The sequence below is a fragment of the Apteryx mantelli genome, chromosome 5 (genome assembly GCF_036417845.1).
Source record: "Apteryx mantelli isolate bAptMan1 chromosome 5, bAptMan1.hap1, whole genome shotgun sequence".
NCBI classification, from domain to species: domain Eukaryota; kingdom Metazoa; phylum Chordata; class Aves; order Apterygiformes; family Apterygidae; genus Apteryx; species Apteryx mantelli.
In genome coordinates this window covers 76,770,833-76,791,426 of record NC_089982.1, presented here as the reverse complement: position 1 = coordinate 76,791,426, position 20,594 = coordinate 76,770,833, and the positions used below count along the sequence as shown (strand labels likewise).

Genomic DNA, 20,594 nt, shown 5'->3' with positions numbered 1-20,594 from the left:
TTCATTTATCTACTATGCTTTTTTATTCGTTGTTCAAGATAACATAGGAGAGTACTGATCTGAGGTAGCTACTTTCAAAACCTGTCTCGCACAGGTACATGGCAAGATATTTCTACATTAACATCTGCCTGATTGTACAGTGACTCGATAAAGTTGCCTTGCTTGTGAGTGTACCGGTCCACTTAGTCACATGCACGTTTCTTTGTTCACAAAGAATTGAATTTTTTCATTCAAATACAATATACAAATGCAAACTCTTAGTGCTACAGATGCCCACACATTCTGTACGGTATTTTTGCTCTTGAATGCCTCAGTTCTGTATCACCAAATGGAGTTACAGAATCAGAATCAATTGTTTCAATGTTTCTCCGTTTATTGGTGGTGACTGTAGGTGATGATATTCTCCTTCTAGCTTTGGTTACATATACTGAGCAACAGAACAGACTGAGCAACTTCAAAGAAGTTTGTCTCAAGTCTAATGCCAAGCTGAAAATAGTTCATAAAAATGGCAATAAACTTAAATAACTTATTTAAATGCCATTTTTGAATTGTTTTACTAAAGGGGAAAAAAAAGATTTACCCAAACCAGGGTAAATAATTTAATTATATCTAAATTATTTTGTTACTTTTATTATAAATAACTTTGTAAAGCTTGATTAGAAAAAGAAACTGAATTAGATTGCTTGCATTTGCAGGAGTAAAGTATTCTGATAGTTACTATAGCTTTTTAACAGAGATCAAGGTAAGGGATGCGTTGGAGTTATGTGATATAAATGTGCCTGCTCTAAAGTATAATTAATAAGTTGTATTTGTGATCATTATGGACCTTAAAAAACTGTGATAGAAACTTGGGTTCAAGAGAGTGATTCAGATTGCCTTTTATCGGAGGTTGCTGGATTCAAGAGGCACCTAGACTTAGCACACTTTGGACTAAGTTGTTCTTATGGGGCCTATACATAGTTTGCCATGAATGCTTAAGAAATTTTGTAGCCTGAACTAGTGGATGCAAATTCAGAGATATGTATGTGAATTCCTGTTTCAGGAGCAGCTTATGGGTTTTGAATTAAGGGGTCATGAATGAGGTACCCATTCAGTGTTGAGAGCTGGAACCAGAACCCAGCACTTTCCTTCACAGAAGAGTAAGATGAAGAGCTGGTGGTTGTCTTGATTATCTTCTTTCTGGTACTATAAATCACAGGGCTGTAGAGAAAGCAGGGCTCAAGGGGTTGTTTAGTTCATGCCTCTGCCCAAGATTAGGATGTACTTAAGTGCATGTCTCCAATAGTCCTTTGTTTAGCGTGTTCTGCAATGATGGAGAATCCTTTAGCCACCAAAACCATCCAAAGTGCTTTGCTATTCTTACATTTAGGCTGTATTTCCAAATAGTTAACTTTAATCTTTCTTGCTGTAATTTAGGCCTATTACTTAAATCTTGTGCTGCTTTCCAGCTCATTGCAGCAGCTTAGACAGGAAGTTCCCTTACTTACAATACTTTCACGCTCTCCTTCAAAATATTTGGACTTCCTCAGTTGAGGAGATCTCAGCCCTATATCCCCTGTTTCACTGATGATGTTTAAACCACTAGACTGTCTTGGGGGGGGGGGAGGGGAAGCCCACTCGTTCTGTCCTTAGTTGCCAACCCTTCCAAGTGAACCGAGCAGTTGGAAACCCAAGACTCCTGCGAAGCCATAGACTCCTATTTAGAGAAACCAAATTCGGAGCTGGAGTGGGTTTGCAGAAGTGCTTAGGTTCCCTTTACAATCCCTGGAGAAGGCATTTCATGCAGGCTCTCTGAACCATTTTTTTGGAAGCACCTGTCCCTTCCCATTAACTACGAGGAGTCAGAGTGCTCGGGCATTCCCAGGAGCCAGACCCAGCCTCAGGCATTTCAACACCCAAGTTAAATCACTGTAGTGGGAGGTCTGAATTTGACTCCCATCTCCATTCATGACCTCCCTGTACTTCAGTGCTGCAGGCTCTGGCAATGCAAAAATCAATAGCTGAATTGGAAAATAAGCAAAAAAAAAAAAAATCTTTTCCCTCACCCTTGGAAGCAGTGTACTGGAATATTGATAAGTTTTGTGACTCTTGAATTCTTTTCTGTCTGTGCAATTTCATTTTTTCCATATCATAAATGAGCAAATTCATCAGCATTGCAACAGACTGTCTTGCTATCTGGTAACCTCTTTGCTTGTAATACAAGACTTACACAATGCTTGACTGGAAATGTTCAGAGAGGCTGTATTAGGGAACAAACATAAAACAATGCTGTGGATTGGAATTCAGCTAAAATGTCAAGATGGTGACTAGGAACACAGTATCTCCATTAAATTTTTCTTAGGTAGGTAGGGAGCCAAGGAAGGGAGAAATGAAGAAAAGAATAAAATTAAGTATATAACAGAGACAATGGGTACTGAAAATGAGCTCAGCTGTCTGGCAGCTTAGGCTTTCTTTTTTACTCTTGTTTTTTAATTATTATTATTATTTTTTTGCAAATCTATTCAGCCTGATGCTCCTATTCCAAGCTTAGGAATAAGCTTTAAGGAATTAATTTAGATCAGTGAGAAAGAAGAATCTGGCCTGTACTGTGTTGGCTGTTGTTCTTTACGTTGAAAATAATTTAATGGGTCATCCAATTTTATATGTTATTAGTTTTTCAGATGAAGGAAGACAAAGTACACTATGGTGCTTTTATCGAGCCAGCAAAGGCCTGTGTGCTGAACAGTGGCCACCATAACGATGTCATACGTCATAGAGCTGAACATTTTAATAGAACAATATTATTATAATGGGAAATTGATTAATAAAACCCTGCCATAATATGACATGCTCTTTCTTGACTGTGCTTTATTTTAGAAGTGCACTTAAAATAATTCCTGTAGGAGAAGAAAAATAGGAGCTCAGCAAAAGTGGTTTAGGTAAGCCGATTAAAACATGCACTGCATTTACAAGCTAAACCTTGGTCTTAGTGCATATCTGAATTACTGGGAGCCTGGTAAGAAAAAAATCTTTGCTGTGAAACCAGCCACTAGTGAATGATTCAAATGCTGCTGCTTCTTCATCAGGGCTATGTAGGTCCAGCAGGTTCCTGTTTCCTGTTTTGTGCGAGGCAGAAAGTGAGTCCATGCCATGGTGATGCTTGTTTCGATTCCTGATCTGCTTCCCCATGCCTTCTCTGACACTGAAATCTGGGGAGATTATTTATCCCAACCTTCTAGATAACAGAGATGAGAAACCCTATTTGCCAACATAGTGATTATTTTGGCTTGGGATTTTTTTTTCCCCCTCCTCTATTAAGGAACCTTCATTGTGACCTTCATTCTTGGCCTGCACAGGTCCTGACTTGGGTTCATTAGGACTTTTGGAACAAAAGTATCTAGTGCAACTCTGAAAGTATAGTTTTCAAAAAACACTCAATGAGATCCTTGGCACAAAAAATGATAATGATTCTAGCCTAACAGTTTTGCATTTTTAAGGATGGAAGGTTGGGCTGTAGTGGCCCTACAGCATGGGAAGATGAATAATAGTTACAGGTGGTTAGGTCCTCCATGATTTTTTTGGAGCAATATTTGAACAGTCAATGTGCTTGAATGCATTTCTGATTAGGAGTGGTTCTACTACTTCTGAAGTTGCTAGTTAGACAGGAAGCATTTTTGAACATGGTAAAATCTGTAGAGCAAATAAGCATTTTTTACACATCCCTCTCAACTTTTATGTATTGCGGATAATGCTATTTGTATAGCATAAAATATATGAAATCACTTTGAAAACAGAAGAATAACAAAATCAGGAAAACTTTAGAAGTGAATTGTATAGCACCAGAAAGTCTTTTATTACATTTACAGGAAAAAAAAAAAAAAAAAAGTGGCGTGTTTGCAATCTTTCTCCTGTAAAGCAGTAGCTCTAGGCTTTGGATGCCCTTTTAAGCAAGGTATCTCTTTTCAAAGGAGATAAGCTGATTGGCTGAGTGGATCAAGGTACCTCATGATAGAGATATTTGTAATTTAATAAGAAGCAGGACTTTATCTTGGAGCACAGTGTTTTCTTCTGTCCTGACTCCTTGTCAGAAGATCCAGTAGTCCGGGCCTTCAAACTTTGCCCTAAGCTGTAGAGGCAAAGAAGAGGCTGGGCAGTAGGAAGTGAGCACTTAGCATACACAGGGTATGTATTGCATGCGTCTCCTGACTGGTCACACAATAATAAGTGACAGGATATGAAAATGTCACCAGCTGGGCTCTGTTTAGGACACGTATTCCAGCTTCTCTCATATCTGTTACTTCTTTTTTTTCCCCCCATGGCTTTTTCTTGTGGCACGTGTGCTGTAATTTGCACTTATTCTTCAAGAGTGGGCATAAAGAAGTGACTATGATGTTTAAAAAAAAAAAAAAAATTCAAATAGCAGTTGCTTTTGTTCTATCTACATCAGATGTCTGAATTCTAATCATAGGTAGGAATACAAAATATTCTGGGAGGAGACGGCATACTTTCACTTTGTCACATTTTGCATATCATCTTCCTCTTGCACATTGAGGAAAGTAGAATGGAAATAACTTTCCAGCTGAACTGCTCAGTTTTAGCAAAGACTTGAGAGAGTCAGCCACACTGAACAGGATGGCACTGGAAAGTGGAAAAATTAATTCTTAATACCTTGGAAGACAAAAGCAGTGAGGAAGGGAGCGTCTGTCTCCTACCAGATGCTTTGTACGTTCGGAAAATTTTCTTACTAATTGGCTCTTTCCGTTGCTTCAAGAGTTATTCTAGGATTCTTAAATGATAAACAAGCCAATATATATGGTAACTATAAAGAAGAAGGAAGAAAACATCTGGGCCGATCTCTATTGACATGTGTTTATACAAGGCAGTTCAAAGCTTAAAGAAAATTCCATGAGATTTGACTATGTAAATATTTGTTAGTCACCAAATTTGAACATGAGAAAAATGCAACAGGTCAAATCCTGAAGCATTAATATGGTTCTTTTAAACCAGCCCCAAATGGGAAAAACTTCAGCTTGACTATAGATGGATTTGAATATTTTATTGTTTTAACTTTCCTTTCCTCTCTTGTGTACTTTTCACAGATCCTGAAAATATTGTTTAAAAATCCACCTTCCTTGCAGAATGATTTCTACAGAATAACACCAGGGGTTTTTTTGGGTGGTGGGGGGAAGAGGGGAAGAACACTTAGTTTGTGATTAGGCTGCAATTAGCCTAAAGCTGTCATCTTCTCCTGAAAGCAAGGTAAAACTTTCACCTGCACAAAGCGCATTCTGGTACTCTTAATAATGCAGGGACAGGATGCTCTGAGAAGGTAAAAAGGGAAACCAGATAGGGTGAGAATATAAGTAAATCCCCTAATAGAGAGCATGCATGCTTTATTTGTCCTATTTTTGCATTTATTTACGTCAGCAGTCTCATTAAACACAAAATTTCCAAGTGTTTTTACTGGTTAAGTTCTCACCAGGATATGTAAAGGTTCTACAGTCTGATCTTGTGTTAACATACCAAATCAGTTCCTGAATACATATGCTTTAAAATTTTTGTTGTAGCCTTGGAATACACTGGATATACTTTCTGAATACACAAATACTGCAGAACTAAAGATTTTACTTCAGTCGTGTGCTTCTGAAATACCTATTTACTACTCTTAATCCACATTTCTCATTAAGTGGTATCACCTCTGTTTATTACTCAGATTTATTTTATAAAAGTATAGGAATAATTTTTTAAGCATGTAAATTATTAGAATTAGAAATTATATTATATGAATATATATTTTAGTTATATATTTTAGTTATTTATACCAGAAATAAGAAACAAATCAAGAAATTATTGTTTTCTTTAGATTCATAGGTAATGTAGATTTCTTAGGTGTTTGAGACTGCTATTTATATTACAGAATTTCTTCAGGGATAGAGTATAAGCTGTGTTGGGTTTGGATGCTATTTTAAAAACAAGTTGCAGAAAAGGGTCCTGCCTGTTCAGGGACGATTCATCAGTTTAGACGAGTGTTAATTCTGTACGTGATCCCAAACACCCAGCAGCACATGGCACAGCCACCCTGTCACTAGTGGCAGGGTTACTCATAACCACAGTCTCCTACCTTAGTTAAGTACAATTTCCTTGGACAAGAAGCTTCCTTGAAATTACTCGTGTTAGGAAGTAAATGGCAGTCATCGTGATTAAGGTGCCCGCAGCAAGAACAGTGGAGGCAAGAAACTCATGGTTGGATAGGGATAATGCTCACTGAATAGGTAGGTATGATGCCGATCAGTTTGCTGGTAAAATGAAGTAGGGACGTATGTATGTGAGCAAACCACCCTACACGTGTACTGTTCTGAATGTTTGTGGATGCTCTGAATTGCTTTGCTAACTCTTGTCACCTCAAGCTCCCATATCTAATCCTGTAGTTAGGGCAGATTCACGCTGATCTGAACAGGGCTGGGGAAAGGAGGCTGACTGTACTGTCTGCCGTGCCCTCGGGAAGGCTGTCCTGGCCGTAACGCTTGGAACGGTATTTCACAAGAGCCGGCCATGACCTGCATTCAGACCCTGCTGGAGCTGCATCCTTCCCCTACCCTTCACCCTGTCATGGATTGTTACGTATTCATGCCAAAAACTGGACGGTGGACAGCTGGAATTGTGATACGGTTCTTTCCATTAACTTTAATAGTTTTTGGATCCAGTCTGATGAGATTTTAGTGACAGCTTTAAAAATTGTGGTTAGCTCAAACCAAAGCTACTTTATGGACTGCAGAGGCAACTCCTTACTCTGAGTTTTCCACTGCCATTTTACTCCTCAGTTCAAGAAGACTGTCCCTCCAAGTAAGGTGCTACTGAGCACAGACAGGTTGTATCTCCAAGGTTTATAGAGGGCATCTTCTCTTCCAAAAGACAGACATCAGCAAAATTAGACTATAATGGCACAACCTCAGGATAAAGATTTGAGGGGAAAAAAAGAAAAAGAAAAAAAGGAATGTTGCTTGAATGAAGAACAGCAACTTAAAATTCTTACCAGAATTTTTGTGGTGTTTCAGAAACATTTACTAAGAATGTTGAGGCACAGCAGATATCTAATAATAGCAACAGGAATTTAGAATTAATGTGAATATCTCTCCTTGAAAACAGGTGCTTCTTCTGTCATGGCAGCTTCTGGATCTCTGAAAGTGCATAAAGGGCACACTCTGCAAGCTGGTAGGTATAAGTGGTTAGGAGGTATGTGTGTGCACATAAGTTTAACTTAATTTAAATTTAAAATGTTAAAAATAATATATGATTGATTCCCTATTGTAAGACACATGTATTTCTTTGGTGTTTTTTTTTTTGCTTTGCAGGGTTTTGTTAGAAAGGCATTGACAGATGGGATAAGTTTAGAAGAGGCAGTGACAGATGAGATAAGTGTCATTACATAGGCAGTAATCTTATTCACAGCAGTAAAATACTGCCAGCACTTTAACAAAGGGCACCCACTAAAAAAAAAAAAAAAAAATCACCTCAGGCCATGAGAAATCCTGTATCCTAGCAATGAGATGTGGGGAAAAAAACCCTTCCCATTTAAAGATATTTCGTGATAATGGAAGAAAAACACCAACACCTGCAAGTAAGCAGATAAAATTGTGTTTGTAGCCCAAAGCTAATCCCAGCATGTCAATACTATGAGCATAGCTTTTTAACTTGCCTTGTCTGAACTCAAGTGCAGTTTGAGGTCATGAGGGAAGCTGGGCATCTTTTTCCAGCTTAGTGCTCTGGAAGCATCAGTGATCTTGTGCAGTCTGGTTTCTTGTGAAGATGATGATGATTTGCACTTGCAAAGCAACGTTGTCTTTGGAAGGGCTAGTTTAAGCACTTTCTACAGGGCTTTGTCAGAAATGGAGAAGTTATCCATCATGCTGGAGGTGGAATTTTAACAAGAGTCTTCCAGATGCTCCCAAGATCACCCACGCACTTCTCCCTGATTCATGCATTCAAGACAGCTTTGCTCCCACATCCACATATAGCAAGGCACACAATTGACTTCAATGGCCTTCAGTGTGTATACCTGGAAAAATGCCCTAGCGCTTATTTCCGTGCTGTTGAACTCATCAGAAAATACTCAGATCACCACCTCAGAAAAGTAAATGCTAGCCATTGTTTGTCACTTCTGAGTTTTTTTCAGTATTATTTAGATTCAAAGGTTAGAAGTCAAAAACAGAAAATCATATGCTTTGTTTTCGTTGTGCAATTTATTAAGTCCAAAACCATTGACGGTGTTTCTGTATTCTAGGTCCTAAAGGTGGTTATGAGATGCTGACACTTTCTGCAGAACCTGGAACTCCTACTAGCCCTGAGGAATCTGGTGAGTAAAGATCTTTGCAACCAGTTGTAGCAGAAGACATTAGTATTTTCTGTTTTTTTCTCTTTCTTCCCGTATGTTGTGTATCTCTTCCGAATATTAATTTTTCAGGTGTTGGCTTGTGAACATGTTAGCTTTACATGTGTGCACACACACATGTGCACGCACCCACACAGGTGTGCACACACAAACACACACGTTTTGGGGCTCTGTTTATGGTGTTGGTTGTTTTATTTTCTGAGTTACTTGTTTGTATTGCAGATGTCCGAGGATGGTGCTTACATAGGGTCTGAAATGTGAAAACTATTTACTAAAAGAAAGGCTGAAGCTCCAGTATCAAACATCACTCTCTTCTTCCTTTCCCACCATGCTATCTTTTCTGTTCTTTTTCACTCTTGAATGCCACCGTATTTTCTGTTTTACTTTTCTGATGTTACAGATTTTAACTGTTTTTTCTTTCTTCCTTTTTTCCCCAGGCAGTCATCATATTCTGCCAATTCTTTCACAATGTCTCCATGTTATAACTGTACATTTCAATCTGTTTTTGTCGCAAATTCACCCTCCATGATAATCTCAAATCCTGGTCCTCTAAATCCCCATCTTCTAGCCTCAGTTCATCCAGAAAGTACTGCCAAAAGCATTGCCCTTGTCCATGGCGCTGTGCTCCCTGTTTTCTAAGCAGGAGCTTTTGGCTGTCTTCTGCTCTTCAGATAAATATCTCTCTTCAAATAAATATCGCATAAGCCAGGTTTTATAGTCTGAGTTTTTTATTAGGAGGAAAAATGAAAAGCAAAGTATTTCTATGTTTACAAAGCCTAGCTTCTGTTAAAACAGCGCAGACTAAACAACAGGAGATTGTTCCTTTGCTACCATTACAGTTTGCCCAACTTCATCCTTGATTTGTTTTTTCCTTTGGGTCAAGTTATAGCAGGAATATTTGATTTTTTTTTTTTTGCCTGTTTTTTTTTTTTTGTTCTGTGTGCTTCTTTTGCCTCTCTTGCGCAAAGCTCCACCAATTAATAGACTGTTCTCCATATATGCTTCTCAGGAAAATCCCTTGGGTAGTCTGGATGAGGTATTACATTCAGCTTTTGGAAACCTCTCAACTATTTAGTTCTGTAGTTTGCTTGTTTTCGTGCCAGGTAGCTTTGAGGAGACTTCACTCAAACTCCTTGTACATCACTTTAACAGTGTATAGAGAGACCCCCCCAAATTATCCTCTCTTTCATGACTATTCATGGCTCTGTGTCAGTCCTAACACTGTCAGTTGCTAACAACTTTAACTGTTTGGAATGCAGGTTTTCCATGCTATGGTTCTGCCAGTTTCCTTTTGGCACGGTCAGGTCAAATTCCTTCAGAATCCAGAATAATTTAGCAATTTCTGTAAACCATGTTTAAAGATAAAGTGATTTCTCTTGCTTGAATACTTGATGACCCGTCCCCCCCCTCCCCAACACCTTGCCTTGGAACAATGACTTGAAGTGTGACAGTCAGGAAAATGGTGGGTTACTTCATGGTTGTTCCATTGTCGTCTTAATGAAAGTCTGTCAAAGAAAATGACTGACTTTCAAGCCTTTGAAAATTGTGGACTGCACAGCAGAGGCTCCTTTGATTTAAATAGCTTAAGTCTGGCGAGATTCCGATATCCTGGAACCTGCTTCAGTCTCTGACAACTCTTACTGTGGCTCGACTGCGTAGGAGCCATCTCTGCTGTTTATAATACAGGCTAAGAAGAAGAAAAGATTCCCTTTAATGGTCATTCACAGCTGCTGTTGGTTGGATATAAGAAGTCATTCTCTTCTGTGCTGTAAATAGCCTTGGCCACCTTCTTGCCTCTCCATTTGCTTCCAGACAGTGTCTGACTGGGCTGAAAAGGGAATGGGAACAAATGAAGTTTAGAGGTGGGGTTTCTGGGGGGGCAAGGAAGGACTGAATGGGAGAACTTCAGGGAGAGGAAGACACTGAATGTGATACCATTTTTCTCTTGCACTCTTCAGTCCCAAATTGAATTAACTGATGGTCCTAAGGTGCTCTCTCTGCAGTTCTTAGTGCTCAGAAACTGTCATTCGAGCAGTTCAGAGAAATATGCAGGAGCGATTTAGATTTCCTTATCTGGTATTGGATTTTACATTTCTATTAGAGATGGACTTTCCAAATGAAAGTCATGGCATACTTTGAGCAAGATTCTTCCCTTCCTAACAGCTGATCAACCACACAGAGGCATCTTATTACCTCTTGTTCAGTAGTGTGCTTTTCTCAAGTGATGACAGCCAGTGCCTGTGGCTCTGAGTCTACTGCATGCCTATGATAACTATTTTTCCATCAACTTACTCAGATACATGTAAATGTATAATTGCGGGATTATTTTGTTCTGGTTCTAGAGAAAGCTAGCTTTGATTAGGGACTAAAATGTTAAAAACAAAACACCCTCTCCTCCTCCAGCACCCAGGCTATTGCCAAAGACAAACCTTAAAGAAGGAAGATGGGAAATGTGTTGCAATAAAATGCAATAGCAATGCATTTGCACCAGGTCAGTGGTGCTAATCTAATCTATTTTTTATATTTAACAAACTTTGTGTAAAAAGAAAATGAATTAAAAATTAATGATGGCATCGAGGCAATAACAGTCAAAGCCTGTCTTCCCTGTGAACTCATTTGACAGAAGCATTTTAGTACTGAGTACTTGCTGATCCCCTGCAGGCTACAGAGCATTCCTCCTGGCACTAACTGAAGTAGGAGCCAACAGCAGTAACTTGCTCTGTAGTTACTTAAATGATGACTTCTTAGGATACTCAGGGCTATGCATCTGGCTGCGTCTTTAGCATGTGATTGCACTGTGGAAGAATCACTGATGTGCTCAGGATCCCTGCTCCCTAGGCCCCTGACTTCTTTCATTGCCTACCTAAACGTACACTGCTGAGCAAAAGCAAAACCTAGTGAGTACTGTGGCTTTTGAGGAGCAAAGAAGCTGCCCAGTCTTCTTCATGCAAACTCTGGAGATCCTGAAGCAGTATTCTCAAAATAGGCTTTCCATTTTGTCCTGTAAAGTGCTTTGAGTTGGGTACAACTCGCACAAAGGACAGCTGATGGGAGAAATGGTGCATATTTGAATTCTGGTGATGAGGGGTATTTGCATGTAGCATGTCAGATTTCAATTTGGCACCTTTCTGTGCTGATTTGAACTATAATTTTTAAGTTAACCATGTCTTGCGAGAATGTTGCAGCCACGGAGCCATAAACTCAAGCAGTGGCCCAGTCAGCGTTTTAAGGGAAAAAGCTCCAGCAGGACTAATAGAAGGAGATCAGCCTCAGACCGGTTACTAGCCTAGTGAGTCAGGCAATGAGGATGTAACTCACATCCCTGCCGGAGCACAGATAGAATACATGTTTGTATTTGCTTTCTGATAGCCTGGGTCATTCTGGGAGGTTTCTTTCTCTTGGTATTCATAGTTTGAAAAACTAGGTGTAGGTGCCTGATGTCAGGAAGGGGTTGAAAGCTGAAGTGCCTGGTTGGCCAAGGAAAGGAACATTGTCCTTGTATCTTCCATTTTAGTTTCACTCCAGGCAAGGTTAGAATAATTGAAAGTAGGACTGGAAGAAGTCTTGAGAAGTCATTGAACAGGCAAAAAAAATCTCCTTTTAGTCAGAACCACTTCATAGAAAAATGTTTCCTGATAGTCTAGCTTCCTGTTAGTCTAGCTTTTTCCTAGATATTTTTAGATGCAGAAATTCTTCCACCTCTGTGGGGTTTCCTCTAGTGTTCTTACGGTCTTTACTATTAGCCAGGTTCTCCCACTGTCTAATCTACTTCTTTTCTGCAATTTAAGTCCTTTGTTACTGTCCTGCGTTTTAAGTCTTTTGTTACTGTCTGTCCCCACTAGACATTGTTCCTATCTTCTTCAAATTGGTGCAGGGAGACTGTCAGCATTGTCTCCTCAAGCGTGCCTTCCCCTTATTTACACAGTTCTTCAATCCCTTTTCTTAGCGCATAGTTTCTAGACCGCTAGTAATTTTGGTTGGTCTCCTATGCATGATATAATTGTCCATGTCTTCCTAAGACAGATTGCTACCCATAAGGCTTTACTAATACTGCGTTAGGGTTGAAAGCCTTGGGAAGTGTTATGTTCTATGCAGTACTTCTGTCTGAAAACTTCTGCATAACATTTGCTTTCTTTCACAGCAGGATGAGATCCCAGGCTGTGGTCTGTGGTCTTCTGCACAGATTCTTGCTTAGTCTGTCTTTGAGGATCTTTACTGTAGAAGCCTTACTCTTCTCATGTCTCACCTGGACTGAGGATATACTATCTGGCAAGCTGAGTTGTTACTGCTGAATGTTTGCTTTCAGAATATTTGATGAAACAGTGCTTTTTTATGAAATGGATCACTGGTCATTGCAAACAATGTCTATAATAACATTACTTGTTTTAGAAGGTGCAGTAGGTTATTCAGCTGACGTCCCTGCATCAGATCGACCCCACAGTGAGACAGCCACCTATGTTAATATTCCTGTCAGTCCTACATCCAAAAAACAACTTCATTACATGGAACTGGAACTTCAAGAACCTAGCACAAGCATAAGAGGTAAGAAAGTCTACAATATTATTTAAACAACGAAGGAGGCAATAATACAGAGGTGCAAGTGGCATGGGGAATCCTTTTTTCTCATCTATCCATGACCTTCTGCTAATAGAGGAGTTCTACCTTACTACATAAGCGAGGCAATTCTCATAATTGTCAACTCTTTTGGAAAGATTTTTGACTAATGAGGTTCTATAAGATGTTGCATCCTTCTGACAGGTGCATTGTATATGAACTACTTCTAAAGTGAACATTTCTGAGTCTGTAGAGTTTGACAGACAGTAATTTGCTCATGTTTTCAAGGTTTTCATCATATGTACTAGGACTAGAAGCTTGCCTAATTTTCCTTGCCTGTCTTTGGAAACAGGGCTGTAGGTGCAGGGGAGCAGGGCTTGCTCCTGGAGATGCTGACTGTAGCCATGCAGCAAATGCTTAAGAACAGAACATAGTGTTCTTCTATTTGCTTTCCATAAGGGTGTGTGAAAGTGCTGCAGAGATGAAGCCAGCAGAAATATTTGGTTTTGTTTTGTTTTTTTATTCTTTCATCTGGTTCTGGGTATTTTACTTCTAAAGCTTAACATGGAGAATTACCACTTAAACATGCATTATAGTACCATGTATTGTCACTTAGAGGTGTGGTGCTCCTTCCAGAAAGCTCCTAATCAGGATTTGACATTTAATTCTTCACACTTGGTATTGATAGGTTTTCCCTATATAGTTTTCAGCTATGGGTGTTTTAATTTTGATGGTTTTTACTTTTAATTTTAGCAAATTTACAGCTTTGAAATGCTAACACTTTTCCCTTTGTTTTTTTTGGATGTTTATTTGGCTTTGTTGAATTAATTCTAAGTTTCTCCCAGACTTCATTAAAGTTCTCTGTACAACATCCTGTTGAGATACGAAAGTGGTAATGACTTCATTTTAAAGACAGTGAACCAGGCAATTCCATAAACTGACATAAACTTTCCTAAATGTCAACCTTCAAACCCTGCTCAACTTCTATAGCTTTGAAGATGCCTCTAATTACCATAAATACTTTATTTTTTCATACTAAAGTTTTCCGAGCCTCCAGAGTCTGTGCATTCAGAGAGCTGTTCTGCTCTTCATTAGCGAGCTGCTTTTATCTACCTTATCACTATTTATTGGACTAAACATCTTGGTGCCTGAGGCTGCAGATGGTTGATCTGGTGAATGTTCACAGAATATCACTAATCCAGACTAAGAAGAATCCCTGTCAGTGCTGCCATGCCAGCATTGTTTTCTTTTCAAATATTAGGTGTTGTTCATTTACTGTATAAGAGCTAACTGATGAGAGGTGTGCCCCAGAAGTGGGAGAGTTGAGTTCAGTTTTGTCTTTTACTGGGACGAATATGGGTGCAGTTTCAAACCTGGGACAGAAATGCAAGCGATTCAGGCACACACTTTCTGAGGAAAATTAGATGCCTAACATATGTAGATAACAAAGCTTTTGAGGTTTTTTAACTGTGGATTTAATGTGTGCTGACAGGTAATCATCTTATTCCGTTTATAGATCTATTTTTAAGACCAAATTAATATCATATAGGAAATCTGTGGAAGAAGAGTCTTAATGGCGTAACCCCGGGTCAGTTTTGCCCAGGAACGCCTGAGGGATATAGCCTGTTACATGTTTTTATGTTGTTTCAGGGAGTGGATCATCCAGATATGCGCAGATTGACATTGCGGCCACAGAGACAGCCCACAAAGTGGGAACGCAGCATGCCCAGTGCCGGGAGGAACGCTTGCAGGAGCTGGAGCAGAAGAAGAAAGGGGCTCAGCAGTGACCTGTCTGGGAAAGAACTTTTTGCTCACTGTAAATTGGTACTAATTTAACTTTCAAAAGATGAACATTTATTGTTAAAAATATGCTCATACAAAAGCTACCATTGTTTATTGTATTTATACCAGATTCATTCCAATATCTTGATTCCTAATTGGAAAGCTGGTAGCATGAGGGGTGTGTGTGTGTGTATTTTTTTTCTTCTTTTTTTTTAATTTGGTTGTAAAGTCCAGATTATTTTTTCATATACAATAGATGTAAATTAACTTTTTCTATAGTTCTAAAATTCTGGAAGAATCTGAAACCAAATCTAGTGGTTATTAAACTGAAGCATTTTCTTTAAAGATAAAGAATTTGGATGTGTGCAGATAAGATGATGTGAGTGTGTGTATGTGGTGTATGTATGCATGTGTCTGTGTGCATGCATATGTATGTTTTGTATGTAAGCACAGACTGCTCTGATAAAATATATGTATATATCTGAATGTATAAAATATTTAAAACTTTTATTAATATATTAATGGGCTCTTAATTACAAAAGCAAGAAAATTCAGTGCCTGTTTTTTTTTGTTTTTTTTTTTTGGCAGGCACAATTTTGTTCAATTTTTATGCTCTTTTATGGACATGCTTAACTTTACCTGTGGGTAATTCAGTTTTAAAACTCGCCAAGAGTTCTGTACCTTTGACTAAAATTGCTCTGATCTAGAAGAGCTGCAGTGTCAGGGGTGCGTGTATTTATATACAGACATGCATGTAAACACACACACACACGGTGTTTAATTATGTGTATAAATCAGAGATATCTGAGGCAAAAATTTTCAAGTCATTTGAAGGGCTATTTGGGGTGCTTCTTTTTGAAAACCCTGTTTTAGACACTTTAGGCTTTGATATCATAGTTGCTGAGTACCTGTAATTCTTACCAGCTTTTCCTGGAGTTGAACAGACCTATTGTTTTCAAAATCAGGTCTCAGGTTTCTCATATTGAATATCTTAAAATTAAGGTACTCAAAAAAACCCAGTGACTTTTGAAAAACAAGCCCTTCATTTGTATCTCCAAAACTATACCTTATAATGGAAACCAGCATCAAAATCAGATCGTCCAACTTGCAACTGAAACTTGTGTTGAATAATTCTCTGCTGTCCCGAAGTAGCATAGAGTCAGTTCTGTGCGAGAGCCTGGTGTCTGCAGAGGTGCCGCCGAGCTGAGGCACAACGGGATGCTCTGCTGTAATACAGTTTTAGCCTTAAGTCTTCGGCATCTTGCTTTTGTATAGGAAGTGAGACTGTAGGATTCAAAACTTGACTTAGTTTCTCGTGTTGTATTCTTGGTGTATGTAATTCTTGTATTCTATGTATTTGTCCTGGGACAAAATGTTATTTAAATAAAACAGTATGTCAGTGGCCCTACACTAGCAAAGTAGCGAAGAAGAAGAGAGTTTTGGCCTGCAATAGCATATCAACTTTGAGCTTCCAGGTGTTAAATCAGAAGTGATGTCTTGATTATTATGACTATTTGACTGTGCACTTTTAAGATACAGTATTACAGCCCAATTCTGTTTTTTTTCAGATATGCATTACAATTCATGCTGGTGAGTGAAAGTTTGGTGCCAGTGAGGGTTGCACTAAGTGACTTGGGAGGTGAGGAGGGTGCTTGTTTTTGAGGCAGAATTTAGCCTATAAATTTATTTGAATGTAACCTCAGTAGTAATGTGAAATATTAGAAACCTCTCAAATAAATAAATATGTTTGAGAGTTGACAATTGCCACTGTCATTTTTCCTGTCCTAAGATGTACTTTCCTATTTATCAGCCTAGAATACTTATGAAGGGAAAAGAAATATTTACCTCATGAATTTCCCAATTTTGTAAGATTTTTCGTATTTGACAAATGGACAGTTGTGAATATGTAATACATATTTGTAAATATGTGTTCAGTACAAATGCAAGAGCCTGAACTTCAAGCTCCTTGGGACCAGTTTTATCTAGGGCCCAGTGCTTACCAGGCCCAACTGAAATGTTGTTCACTTAAGGTTTCTCCAGTGTAGGACTTGCAGGGTTAAAACTCTTATTATGTAGCTATTTCTATTTAATATTTAAAATGTCCATTGCTTGCGTGATGCATTAAAATTGTTTCAGTGCTTTCCAGTTTTAGTCTTTTTTTGTCAGAGGTTTTTATAATGCAGCCTGGGGTTGGTTTTTGGTATTGCAGTAAGAGCTTGGGTGTCAGAGGGCCAGGGTTCAGGTGGAAGTGGCGTGGCTTTCCTTGTGCTGTACTGCTGCTGTTGTGCCAGTGCAGAGCTGATGCCATGATGTCGTGAGCTGCTTTTTACCTGTTGCAACAGTGCTCTAGTGTGCGTGACAGCAGGGTGGAGCAGTGTCCTCGTGTACTGACTCCAGGTCAGTTGGCCTTGATGTGTCATCTGCATGGGACACAACTTAGCTGTCTGTATGGGCTCGGCATTTCGAGATCCTGCTGCATGCTGGTGATGGTTGCAGTATGCTGCCACGTAATGAAGCTGCCACATTTCTATTGTAAAAACATATTTACCAGGAACAAGTATTACCCAGGTTCTCTACAAAGGCTGTTTTTCCATACATTTCTCAAAACTACTTGCATTGAATCCTGGTCTTTGCAGCATGGGTGGAGATTTGACACAAGAGTAAGGAGGCATCACAATTTTAAAAATATTTTTTCCGGTTAAATGGGCATGTGAATCTGTGCATGCATGTGGTCCTGTGTGTGTGTGTGTGTGTGTGTGTATATTGTAGTAACTTCAGCTAGGATTAGCTAGATAGCTGAATGTGCATTTATCTTTATAGTCTTTGTTAATGTTGTTAGAAATATCCCATAAGGTTTTCCACAAATGAAGTAATCTACTTTTTAAAGTTTAGGCTTTTATTTCTCTTTTTGTACTTAGCTGGAATAAAACAAACAGACCAGTGATTTTCACTTAATTTTTTTAAGCTCTGTTCATGTTCTCATGCACTAAATGATGCTGCAAAACATTTAGGAAGCTGAAGAAGCAAGTTAAACCTTACTATCATGTCTTCTAAAAACTGGTAGCTTGTTCTTACAGTGTCTCACAGGCCTCTCTCTCAGGTTAGATAGGCTTGCTGTTTCTGCTGAAGAAACTAAATTTTTTTCATTTGAAGAACAGGAGTTCACAGAAATGGAAAACTTTTTTTCCTAAATAAATAAAACGTGAATGGTGGACTGAGGAAGAATGAAAGTCACTTTTTTAAATGAGGTGATGAAACGCGCAATCTTCAATAAGTACCTTTTCTAGATTGTCTGCAATAGCCCACGTATCCTTTGCTAGAATGACCACAGCAAGAAGACAGGATTTTATAGGTGATTAGTTGCTCATTTCCATTAAAGCTATGTATTTTTTCAGAAGACAGTCTTGTGTTATATTTTTAGGTCACCTTTTACCTGAGAAGTTCCTCTACTATTGTGCAGCCAGTTACACAAACATTATTTAGCCATCTAGGTTGAAAGGAAGCATTAAATTAACATCATACAGCAATAAGGCAAAACAAATTAGAAAAGGGTTGGAAGAATTAGAAGTTATTAAATGGAAATTTGGAAGGGATAGCTATGTAAACATATCCTTTTTCAGTGTAGGGGAGTAGAATTAAGGAAAAGTGCCAAGAAAATTGTTGATTTGGATGCATGCTGGTGAGTTCGAGGTGACAGGAAAATGCATGTAAATCACATTCTGGATTGCAATACAATAACTAGTTTTATAAAGCAGTGTGCATGTTTAGGAAAATGCAGCTGCCGAGTAAACTTTGAGTTAAGTAGAAACTTGAGGCTGAAGGAAAGTTCGTGACTGTTAACTTTAAAATGTACTTGCTTAAACATTTGTCTGCATCAGAGCATCTAGAAATAATTCAAATTTTTTATCCCATTGTATATACAGAGGCGTACGTAACACAACCATTTTACTGAAATAATAGGTGTCAATTTATTTGAGCAATGTGCAGTGGGGAGGGTGGGATCAAAAAGATTTAGCATGACAGTAATCTTTCTGTACGAATATATTATACTGTTGTGAAATACTTTTAAAAAAAAGAAAAAAAAAATCCAAGAACCTGCTATTGTATAAGTTAAATTTTACTCATCTGTGGGTGAGCTTGCAATTTATGGGTTGTTCAACATATACAAAACAGAGCAGATTGCTTGAGTCTTCACGTTCAGTAGGGAACCTGGCCTTCGGATACCTGAGTTCCCGTTATGGAGCGTATCGTGCGGATTCCTTGCGCAGCAGGGTCTCTTTCGCTGTTATGGCTGAAGGAGGTACCCTGGGAGCTGCGTTTGCCTGCTGTAACACGCCTTGTCCTTTACTACCAATATTTAACAGTACTGGACACAAATTAGAAGCACATGAAAAATTCATTTTGGGAGTTTGACAGAGAGGTAGGTAGGTAGATGTCAGCAGAGAGCTGAAAAGCAACAGTTGTTCCTAGCGGGCTGTCAGCGCTGGCAGAAGGGCAGCGGTGAGAGCTGGGCGAGAGAAGGGTGTCAGAGTCTGTCTGTGAAATGCAGTGTTTGGGCCGGCACTGAGACTGCCGGTTAGGGCGTCGCTTTTCATACAGCGTGTGCTTGTAGCAATGAGGTGAAGTTTCTTGGAACAGGTCGCTGTTTCCACTGTCAAACAGAAGATGTGCCAGCACCGTCTCTGCTGGGATTGGAAACTGCGGGGTGGTTAAATGGCCAGTTTTTAGCGCCACGCTGTCTTGCTGTACTCACAACAATGTGTGTATCTGCATCATGCTGTCCCTGCATCAGGTGATGCAAATGGTTCATGTTTGCACTGTATGTACAGTCTGGACCTTGGAGTCATTAAACCTCTAGTCTGTGTCTGGTTTTTCTCCTTTCTGTATATGAAAAATTAATGTGTGTGTTGGGTGGATGGTCGTGGCAACTGGGTCCTGGTAGGAAACGGAGAGCAACCTGCCTTGACAAGGAGGTGGTGGTCTTCCAGCTCTGTCAGTGATACTCACAACAGCTGGGCAATTTTAATTGCGGTGGATCAAGTCTCTTGGAAGCCCAAGAGTTGGTTCTTCGATGAATTTTTGCTGTCTCTGTGCTTTTTACAGTTAAAGCATGGTGCTTGTGACCACAGGTCACATCTGTGAGAATGTATTTCCTGTGATGACCATGCCTGAAGTGCCGGGTGGGCTGCATTTGCCATCTGCTGACACTAGATATTCCTCATAGCACGTATACCTCTGGCCAAGCCCTCCGTCATACTGACAAAATTTAATGTGTTCAGACCCTCTCATTGATGTCCACTCAGTTGGGGAACTGTCCTTCAAGATGCAAGTTATAGTTTGCAGCTGGCCACATCTTCATTTTGGATTGTCACGGGAACCCAGTCCCTGTGTACTGGTGAGGTGCCTGCCTTGGACAGTGCCAGAGAAGCCGGGAGTAACAGAGTAAAACAAAACCTGGTGGCCAAACGGGAAGATTGCCCATATGAGAGAGGTTAGACACGGCTGAAGTACCCCTCCTCCCAGCCTCTGCTGCGTCAATGCAAAGCTGTAGGCGGTTGCAGCTGAACAGGATGATTTGGTTTGTTCCTGGATTTGAAGGAGCTAAGGGGAACTAGTTTTTAATCTCCTTGTAGCCATGTGGCTAAATATGCTCACTCCTGTTTCTTCTCTAACGCCAGATATGCAGTGCTGGAGGACTCTGATTTGGACACACGACTGCCCTCTTTGGGTATGTTGGCTGTTTTTCCTTTTGAAAATTCTAGTGTAACAGTTCATTCAGATGGCAATAAAATGAGAAGGAAAACAATTCCGAAGAGCATCCCTGGAAAATCATGGTTTGCAGTTCTAACCCTTTCTCTTCTTAAAATAATGTAGCTTTCTTCCCCCTTTA

The 20,594-nt window shown here is 39.4% G+C and overlaps 1 protein-coding gene across 1 annotated transcript in view; it reads left to right on the top strand.

Moving 5' to 3' along the window:
* DOK7 (docking protein 7) overlaps positions 1-15,155 on the top strand; it is a 71,524-nt gene extending 56,369 nt beyond the window's left edge. Inside the window, exons 8-11 of the mRNA XM_067297193.1 lie at positions 7,126-7,191; positions 8,261-8,332; positions 12,758-12,910; positions 14,573-15,155. Of these exons, the coding sequence (XP_067153294.1) occupies positions 7,126-7,191; positions 8,261-8,332; positions 12,758-12,910; positions 14,573-14,709 (428 nt within the window). The 3' untranslated portion in view covers positions 14,710-15,155. The remainder of the gene's footprint in view (positions 1-7,125; positions 7,192-8,260; positions 8,333-12,757; positions 12,911-14,572) is intronic.
* Positions 15,156-20,594: the final 5,439 nt, after the last annotated feature.